General features: G+C 41.8%; 1 protein-coding gene across 1 annotated transcript; it reads right to left on the reverse strand.

Annotated features, from left to right (window-relative positions):
- Positions 1 to 505: 505 nt before the first annotated feature.
- Positions 506 to 2924, reverse strand: LOC133713472 (protein DMR6-LIKE OXYGENASE 2-like). Its single transcript, XM_062139512.1, has 4 exons — positions 2682 to 2924; positions 2329 to 2576; positions 1557 to 1878; positions 506 to 880 (listed from the first exon to the last, which is right to left on the reverse strand). Exons 1-4 carry the CDS (start codon positions 2904 to 2906, stop codon positions 629 to 631), a joined length of 1047 nt encoding a protein of 348 aa, XP_061995496.1. The 5' UTR covers positions 2907 to 2924; the 3' UTR covers positions 506 to 628.
- Positions 2925 to 10150: the final 7226 nt, after the last annotated feature.

The following is a 10150-nucleotide window of genomic DNA, read 5'->3' on the forward strand; positions in this document are numbered from 1 at the left end:
TCGTCGACATTGAAACCTTCTTTGGTTGTCCCAAGTCACGCAGTTTTTTCCGTTTTGAACTTAGAGTCGAAGCTATTTTCTACGACGAATTTAGAGCCATCGACTTTCGAAGAGAGATCCAGAACAATTGGAGTTCTCAGAACAACTCGATCATTTGAGAAACTTCTAATTCGAGAGGAGTTCACATTATCACACAGGCGACACAGCTACAAACTAGGTGTTGATCCGTCTCAATTCCTTTCTGATTCTAGAGGAATTCGGGAATTCTTGGATGGGTAGCTTTCCTGACCGGAATTCCGGTATAGCTAGACTGCAGCTAGTACACTTGTTTTGGACAATTAAGCAATCATATTAATTAGTACATGCAGATAGACTGGTATCATAATTTAATGGTATAAATAAATTGAACTGACCAATACATATTATTTGTATTTAATTTATTTCTTAATTACTCGTTTGATCGATCATGATCTATCATAATAACAAAGACAGTACACGTACTGAAATTACTTATACTACCCCTACAGAGTTTATTTTTTACTAGTTTGATCGATCATGAATTCATGATTGATCATAACATATAGACAGTACACGTACTGTTCAACATGCAAACCTGGGGTATAGCTAGCTAGTTTGTTTTAAACATGCCCAAACTGGTTCCAGATTTTTTATCAATGCCCTTGTCCCAGAAATTCCCGTAGAATTCACCGTAAGTGAAGCTCCGGTAGAGGGCCGGATGATCATCATCAACCAGTTTCGGGGCAGGTTTGATCACAGCATCGTATGATGGGCAGTAGAATGTTGGGATGGAGATCCTTTCCTTGTCGCTATTCACCACCGCGCGGTGGAGTATACTCTTATAGCGATCATTGCTCAAAACCTAATAAACACAAAATAAAAACCGTCACATATAGAAAAGCAATTATTTATTAGGTATCTGACGTATTATATTATCATATTACACTAAATTATAACAGTCCATGGTACATATTATTTTCATTTAATAATGTTTCTTTCTGTTGAAATAACTGGCATAATTATGTCAAACCCCAAATTCCGAACTTCTTGTTACATTTCAAGTCACTCGATCATCTAGAACTGATGAAAAGTAAACGACACAACTTATCAAACGACAACAACAGGAGCAAAATTCTTCATCTACTTAGGTTGATTAAATCTTTGGTTCTTTACGTACATAGAGTTGACTTCTATCGGGACCGTGTTATAATGTTCCATTTTTGAAAAGAGAAAGAGGCACACCTAAAATTCTTAATCCATGAACGGTCCAATCAAATCGTTGAACCTTACAAAGAAGGCTGTGTGAATTTATGGACCGCTAAATAGTGCAGTGTGTGCGTGTTTTTATTGCTTTAGATCTTCGCCACCTACTCATAAAACTCATAGAGCCAAAATAAAAGCTATGCATGTTGACTGCATGTCTTGAGCACATGTTTCACTCATGCAAAATATCAATGGCGTCACCAATCCAACAGATCGACTACCAAGTCATCTGACGTCATGGGGATTATTGTTACTTATGAGTTTCTAGTTCTGACCTGCATTTGGTCGCCGAGGTTGACGATGAAGGTGTGAGTAATGGGCTTGACAGCAACCCATTTCCCGCCCTTGAGAACCTGCAAGCCTCCCACGTCGTCCTGGAGGAGGAGGGTGACGACGTTCGGGTCAGCATGCCCGGGTAAGCCGTAGGTCAGCTCTGGCTGAGGGCATGGTGGATAGTAATTGATCGCCATGTGCTGCCCATGCTTTGCTAGGGCCTTGTTGATGTAGTCTCGTTCCAGTCCCAGGCTTTCAGATATGCCTTGAAGGAGTCTCACTGCAAGGCCTCTGACTTTCTTGCAATACTCTGCCACATCTTCCCTGCGATAAGGTTCAAATTAAAGTGAATAAACTCCGTAAACGGAAAAACAAGAGACCGTTACAATGCAAATTTCTAGAATAGTTAATGTCCTTCAACCGTTCTGACGAGTTACGTTGGAGACTACGAATGAATCTAGAGTATTAGACTAAACGTCTGTTGTCAAATTTTGAATAAAAATCAAAATCATGTACGGTACGACTATGTGTGTTCAAAATTACCCTTAAATGAAATATAGGCAAACTAGAATCATAGAGTGACAATAAACAAAACAGTAATCCGTCTATTTAGCCTCCCTAAAAATTTTCTTATGTGACAGCTATTGTAGCTTTAACACGTTTATATATGTTGCAAGAACATCATGCATTGAGGTCGAACAAGATTATATCTTTTAAGTAATTCGACTATATGGCCGATGCGGGAGTAGAAATATAAGTTCCAATTATAGATACCTGAAAGAGGGAGGGTTGGCTGGCCACTCATGAATGTAATCCTCTAGAGGATGGCAGTGGAGTCTTAGGTAATCTCTCCAGCAGGATACTTCCTCAACTCTGACATTGAAGCTAGTTGACAGTCTTATGGTCTTATAAGGGTCTTCAGAGTAAACCTTCATCCTTTCACTCTCTGGCAAATGGAAAAACTCCTTTGCCACAGCCAACAAGTTATCGATCACTGCCTCGTTAATTCCATGGTTTTTAACCTTCAATGGTGAATTAGTGGAAAAAATCAAAAAAATAGATGTTAATTTACTTCCATTAATGGAGACGGACTTTGATATGCATGAAACTTAATGTGTGAGGTGTACCTGAAAAAAGCCGTAGTCTTGGCAGGCAAGGCCGATCTGCTTAATGATTTCTGAGCGCCGTGAGCCGTCGAAATCTTGGAGGTCGATGAGAGGAATGGACATATCAGAGGACTGAATGACCTGGTCAAGATTGGGACGATCATGTTCGGGTCGGACGAATTGAGAAGGAACATGGGTTGCACCAGATACAAGGTCGGATATGAGTGCTGAATTTGGAGGTGCCATTGTAATGTGGACAGTGAGAAATGCTATGCTAGCTGTCTAGTGTGGGAGGAGATGGCCCTTCTTGGGAGCTAGCTCCTCTATTTATAAGCTGGGTATCATAATTACCATAAATGAGCGCAGAGCCAGTCCTGAGTTTGTCAAGGCCTGAGATGTAAAAGTGAAAGATTGAGTTTTACTGAAATTTTCATTAATCAAAACCCTCACATTTATAATAGAAGGTAATTAATCATTTTTATACTAACAAGTGAAATTTTCATTAATCAAAACCCTCACATTTATAATAGAAGGTAATTAATCATTTTTATACTAACAAGTTAATTATAAAAGTCAAAAATCAAATTAGATTCACAAAAATGGAAAAAATATATGTAAGTCGTAATTTGAGACCATAAAAAATTGATAATTAAAGTAATATTAAATTCATTTAATAAATGATAAAAGAATATGGTAAGAAAGAATTGAAAATGAATATATTAATTGCTTTATTGACATTTTATTTATTTATTTTATTTTTACAAAAGTTCTGTAGGTAAGTTTTAAAATTTGTATACAATTGAAGAAAAAAGTTTTTGTTGTAGAGAAACTGAATTTGGGAGGAATTTGCTGTGTATACTCATTGATAATAAGGGCCTCTTTATATAGAGGATTACAATGCATAGAATCTCAATCATACAAGGAAAGTAATTCTACATTGATTAGGATTCTAGATCCTTCTAATTAAATCCTATTACCACTAGGTCAAGTAACCTAGAGTTTGGGCTAAACACAAATTAGGTTTTCCTTCAACACTCCCCCTTGTGTTGCCCAAACGCGGTGCTTCTCTCGTTGCCTCGTTAAAAACCTTGCCGAGTAACAAAAACCCAGTGGGACAAAAATAACCTCGGTCGAAAGGGAAAAAGAGCACAACACACCCTTCACGATTCGAGACGAACATGTAGACATCTCCCCCTGATGTCTGCGCCTCCCCCTGATGACTACGATCATGGGAGTTCAGATAAATTCTGCAAGCCAATTCTTAACACATGTTTCTCGAACGTGGTATTGGGCAATGACTTAGTAAACAAGTCTGCCTCACTGTCCTCAGATCGAACCTACTTCACTTTGATCTCGAGGAGTGTCTGTTGTTGCTGATTATGCTTGGTGTTGTCGCTTTTGATGTAGCATTGCCTCATTTGTTCAAAACAAGTAGCATTATCCTAAATGCTCGTAGGCTCATCTGTGGTAGACTTCAAACCACAATTGTTCGAACATGTGTAATCTGCATTGTTCGAAGATATAGCGACTAGGGTCTATTATGTAGACCTCCAAGATGTCACGGTCTTTTCCCATGGTGAACACTTAACCGGATTGGGAATGACCATTGTGTGGGTCAGAGAGATACCCAACATCAGCAAAACCTTCCAAAACACATGTCGTTTTGGGATGGGGACGATGGACGCAGGCCAGTGTTGGCGGCGTACCTGGTGTGTGATGGGTCCGAATCCATCATCTCTTTGTAGGGATAGAACAAGCCCATATCATTCATACATCTCAAGTATCGAAAGATATCTTTTACACCAATCCAATGGCGTCGCGTTGGCGCAGAGCTATATCTAGCTAACAAGTTCATGGTAAATGAGATGTCCGGTCTTGTGCATTGAGATAAGTACAATAATGCGCCTATTGTACTAAGTAAGACACTTTTGCCCCTAACACATCTTCGTCATCATCCTTTCGACGAAGAGGATCCTTTTCAGGATCAAGACTACGGACGATCATGGGGGTGCTTGAAGGCTTGACCTTGTCAAAATACCTAAGCATCTATTGACACGATGCTCAAGTTCCAAACCGAGACATAATCGTGTTCTCCCAAAAACCTTCATCTCAAAACTCGGATTTCAAGTGTTCAGCGGTTTCCCTTAACTCTTTACTTCTAATGAAGATCATGTCCAACATGAACCGCGATAGAATCTGAAACTTGTTATATAAACGCGTGGGCATATCCCTTCCCAATCAAGTAGTCATTTTAGTGAGCGTTTCAACCTCTTTGTAAACGCGCTCCGTGGTCTAGAGCCACTTGACTTGGGTAAATGAAGTTCGCCATGAACCTTCATGTATATTCCGTATCTAGATCCCTATAGAGATACGTAGTGACCACATTTGTAAGCTGCATGTTCAGTTATTCGGAAACAACCAAACTGACAGGGTAGTGGAGTGCAATGACATCCATTACGAGAGAATATGTCTCATCGTAGTCGTTTCCAGGGCGTTTTGTGAGAAGCCTTGCGCCATAAGGCGAGATTGCCATCTCTTTTTCTCATCACGCTTTCTAACGAAGACCCATTAGTCAATAGGTTTTATGTCAGGAGGTGTTGGCATCACTAGCTCAGAAAACCTTCCTCTTCGTTAGAGAATACATCTTAACCTGGATCGCATCTTTCCATTTGGGCCAAATTTCTCTACGTTGGCATTCATTCATCAACGGAGCGTGGTTCGATATCATCGGACTCAACAAACTCATGCGCAACGAAATGCGTGACTACATCATCAATTATGATGGAGTTTTTATCCCACGTCTCATGTACACTAGTGTAATTTTCATAGAGCTCTATATTCTCAGGAATAGGTTTTGACGTTGAGGCGTCCCCCAACGATAACCATAACCCGGAAGATTCTCATGAGACGGATTTTGAGTGTCGATGATCAAAGGATTGGAATGTGCCAAAGTATCCTTCGAAACCACGGGCCTCCCACGCATCCTAGCTGGGGCCATGGCCTGTAACACCAGAGTGCCACTCTCTTTGGCATTGGCGCCATGCCTACCTCCGTTTAGGGTGGCGCTTACGTCCTCTCGTAGGGACGTCCTTCCTTGCAGGCATGTTTGCAGCATATTTGTGTGATCTCGTCACTTTAACAGGGATCGAGATGAGACATAGTGGGGACAGACTACGACAATTCTTGTCGTTCCTGTTGAACATTCGTGTTCGTATCTCCGCCTAACGACGGGAAGATTGTCTCATCAAAGTGACATCCGCAAATCTAGCGGTAAGGAGATCGCCTAGCAAGGGCATTAAGTGGCTGACGATTGTTGGCGTCTCAAATCCAACTGAGTTGCTCATTCGTCTGTAAGGACCCATTATAGAGCGCTGTGGCGGCGCAATTGGCACATAAATGGCTCACTCAAATGTGCGTAAGTACAAAATACTTGTACCCAGTCACTAGCTGTAACGCAGAGAGACATTGAGTGGCGGTAGGTCGTAGACGAATTAGCATAGCTGCATGCGATATTGCATCACCCCAGGCGGATATTGGTGCGCATTACCAATGTCCGGACTACCATCGTAGTCGTTTCCGCGAGACCATTTGGGTGTGCTCATGGGAATATGATGTCCAACATCAATCCCAAATGCAATAACTATCGAAAGTCTTCGATGTAAACTCACTAGCATAGTCAAATCCAATTGACTGAATAGGATGATTCGGGGAGTGAGCCCGTTGTCACATGATATGTGCTAGGAGTGTAGCATAAGTAGCTTTTATAGGTGGACAATGGCACTACACGTGACCGGCGTGTTTGCGTGTCAACCAACATCATGAAATATGTAAGCGTCCATAAGTTGGTTGAATCAATCCACAAAATCCCTACGGATTCTTTGTAAGAACAGAATGAGCATTATCATATCCTTTGCATAGGACGGTCTCAGTCCTAATTTCCATAAGGAATGGGCTTTGTAAAATGAGCGAGAGGCCTTACAAGCAACCAAGGAGAGTTTTGGTTGGGCCTGAGCGTTGGAGACGCATATTGAAGCAAAGTTTGTGACTACATCACCCATCATGGTGTCATGACCATGGGAAGTGGCATCCAGGGCGTTATAACCATGGGGATTGTCATCCATGGCGTCATGGCCATAGGTAGCGCCATATATGGCGTTGTCACAAGGGACTTGGGCGGCCATATGGCGCTCCAAGACAGCTGCAGCGCCAGATGCTGCAATTGTTGCGGTCTTGCTAAGTCCAGGAACCAATTTTGGATTCTTGCTTCATTTCGCTCGAGGGTGTCCATGTGAAGTCTTTAGTAGACGGATCATCATATCATGACCAGGGTGACTTATCCTGTCGAGACAAAGCCAATATGTGTCTAAATCCAAGAGATCTTCTCTCATAACTTTATTGGATTTAATAGCTCGAATAGTGACATAGAGTCCACTAGAGAGACACATAAACTTCTCTAAGATGCGCCTTCGTTCGCAATCATTAGAGGCATTACAAAGGAACTCATTTCCGTTCTCTATATGCGTTTTCGCATGGAATCCGTTGGCTATCCATATGTGCGAGTTGCCCTAGGAGCGTAGAGATTTTCTGTGACATTAATCAAGGTGCCATTTGGCAAAGAGAACTTGGGCTATTCCATGTCCTTGAATTAATACTGATGGCCCAGCCATCGTAGTCACAAAGTAACATGCTCATGAATCAAAATGGAGTCATAATGAAAAGAACTCAAAATTTTATTCATAAGCCAACGGAGTACATCATTGTCTCTTAACCATTAGGAGAATCTAATCCAAATGCAAAACAATGGTAGTCGTCTAACTTCTTTCGGTAATTCCAACGCAAATGTGACCAGGTGAGTAGGGAGATGTCGGTGGAGCAAAGCTCGCTTAATTACCACTTATCTCAAAACCTTCCTAGACATCACATTTACATTGAGTACGCCTACTTTGAAGAAAGACTAAACCATAGGCATCTACTACAAAAATAATATGGCAATTGCCTACATCTCTTGGAAAATAAAGACTTAAACAGAATTGGCGATCTATTGATCCCAACCAGATTCGTAGTCTTCAACCCTTCACTTTAGATCATCTTCTTGATCTTCTTGTTCTACATAGTGAGCTCTCTTGCTTCACAAATATGCTTTGTAGGCGGTGACAAGTTCTTCACGAGCTCTACAAATGTGTGCCCAATGATCAGACACTCCACATTGAGAACATACATCTCTTTGCTCAAACTCTATTGATTGAGGCGCTTTGAAAGCGTCATTAAGATGGCTCTTAGTGTTGGTGGAGCCACCAACATGGCCAGAGGCGTTGCCTCCCTCTCTCTTTCCACGTTGACCTCTTTGGTTCCGTGTTCGCCTATTTTGGCGATTACCTTCCCAAGTAGAGCGATTATATGGACCAGAAAGTCCATAAGTATCCCTAATGTTAGGGTTTTGCTCTTGGCGCCTTCTCTTAGGGGCACGACTATAATTGGATTCCGGAATATGGTCTATTTCCACGGATCTCGAATTATAGTTCTTCACAAGGATGTTGTCATACTTTTCAGTGACATTCATAGCTCCAATGAGCTCATGAAACCTTGTGATCCGTCCTGCAGTAACATCAATTCGATAGTTCTTAGCAACCATCAATGCAGAAACGGGGAAGGTAGAGAGAGTCTTCTCAATCAACATCGCATTTATGATCTCTTTACCACAGAATTCCATTAAGGATTTAATGCGAAGTGCTTCCGAGTTATAGTCAAGAACTGACTTGAAATCATAGGAGCGGAGGCTATGCCATCTCACTTCTAGGTCAGGAAGCAAGGAAGGAGTCACGGACGTTGCCAAATCTTTCTTCGAGTGAGACCCACAGCCTTCTGGGGTCTTCTTCATTCATACACTCGTACTGGAGCGAATCATCCATATGACGAGTCATTAGGATGATGGCTTTCGCCTTATTTGCCTCTAAGGCTGCTCTATTTGCTTCCAAAGCTTGAGCTTGCTCAACAGTTAGCACGTCCTGGCTAGGCTCAAGAATCGTATCCAGGATTCCATCGGCCTTGAGATGCTGGCGGACATCACGAACCCACCTGTGATATTCAGAGCCAGTTGTTCCCAATGGAGCAAAATCCAATTTGTTCAGGTTACTCATCCTGAAAGAGAACAAGAAATTAGGGTTAGTTTCGGAGCGTGAAAGGCTACCACGAAAACATATAAAATTTCTGAGCGTAGTCGCTTCCAAGAAATTAGGAATTTCCGAGCGTAGTCGCTTCCAAGAAATTCGATTCCAAGAGGGATTGGATTAGATCGAAACAATGATGTGTGTGGTCGATCGTTTTCTTCTCAACAAACTCTTAAGTTTGGAGGACTCTACAAGCTCCAAGCTTGGAGTGAGCACGAACCCCCACAGTTCGGCTTTTGGTCTCCCCTATGAAGAAGAAAGGGGGGTAGAAGAAGGGAGGTTGCAAGTCCCCGAGAAAAGAAGAAGAAAAGTAATAAAAACTTCAAAAACGGGAACTTTTAGAAAAGTTTACCTTAAAAGATGGCCGGAAAAATGTTGCCCGAAAAAGTACTGTAGCTGACCGGAAAGTGGCCGGAAAAAGTCACCGAAACTGCAGAAAGTGGCCGGAAAAATCGCCGGAAGTTGGCAGGAAAAGTTTCCGGAAAAGTGTTGACCGGTCTTTGACCGGCGTTGACTGATCGTTGACCGATGTGATGACGTGGCACGTTGCTGATGTGGCAGATCAGTTTGGCGGCTAGGTGGCTTGGCTTGGCGGCTTGGCTTGACGGCTTGGCTTGGCGGCTTGGAGCCTACTGCAAGTGGGCTCAAGTTTTGGGCTGCAGCAGGTGGACTTGGGCTGTGGCTTCCTCCTTTTTTTTTTTTTTTTTTTTTTTTTCTGTTTTCTGCCGGTTCAGGTCATGAAGATTCCGGTGGCCGGTTTGGATATTTTCCGGCCGGTTCTGGGGGCGGGGCCGCCGGTTCTGGACTCCTGGAGTTGAGATCTTCAAGGTGGGCGGCGGTGGTTTCTAGGATTTGAAGGCTACGAATTTAGGATTTCAGGGTTAGGGCTCGTGCTGATAACGTGTTGTAGAGAAACTGAATTTGGGAGGAATTTGCTGTGTATACTCATTGATAATAGGGGCCTCTTTATATAGAGAATTACAATGCATAGAATCTCAATCATATAAGGAAAGTAATTCTACATTGATTAGGATTCTAGATCCTTCTAATTAAATCCTATTACCACTAGGTCAAGTAACCTAGAGTTTGGGCTAAACACAAATTAGGTTTTCCTTCAACAGTTTTAAATTTGGAGGTTTTCACCTAGGTTCAAGTCTGGCAGTGAATGAGCGAGAAGATTAGAAGAAGAGAAAAGAGAGAGAAAAAAGAAAAGATAGAAATTACACAAATTTAATTTAGACAGAAAAAGGAAAATGTGTTAGGTCCAAATTAGTTTTGGCCAAACAAATTTATGAATATGATTCGTGTTGAGAAATTAATTAA

The sequence above is a fragment of the Rosa rugosa genome, chromosome 6, assembly GCF_958449725.1.
Source record: "Rosa rugosa chromosome 6, drRosRugo1.1, whole genome shotgun sequence".
NCBI classification, from domain to species: Eukaryota; Viridiplantae; Streptophyta; class Magnoliopsida; order Rosales; family Rosaceae; genus Rosa; species Rosa rugosa.

Bases quoted from the DNA above. Each gene is read 5' to 3' on its own strand.
- LOC133713472 (XM_062139512.1), bottom strand. From the start codon at position 2,906: ATGGCACCTCCAAATTCAGCACTCATATCCGACCTTGTATCTGGTGCA. The intron at 2,577-2,681 runs GTACACCTCACA...TCACCATTGAAG, and splicing joins AAGACTACGGCTTTTTTCAG to GTTAAAAACCATGGAATTAA. The intron at 881-1,556 runs GTCAGAACTAGA...TGTGTTTATTAG, and splicing joins ACCTCGGCGACCAAATGCAG to GTTTTGAGCAATGATCGCTA.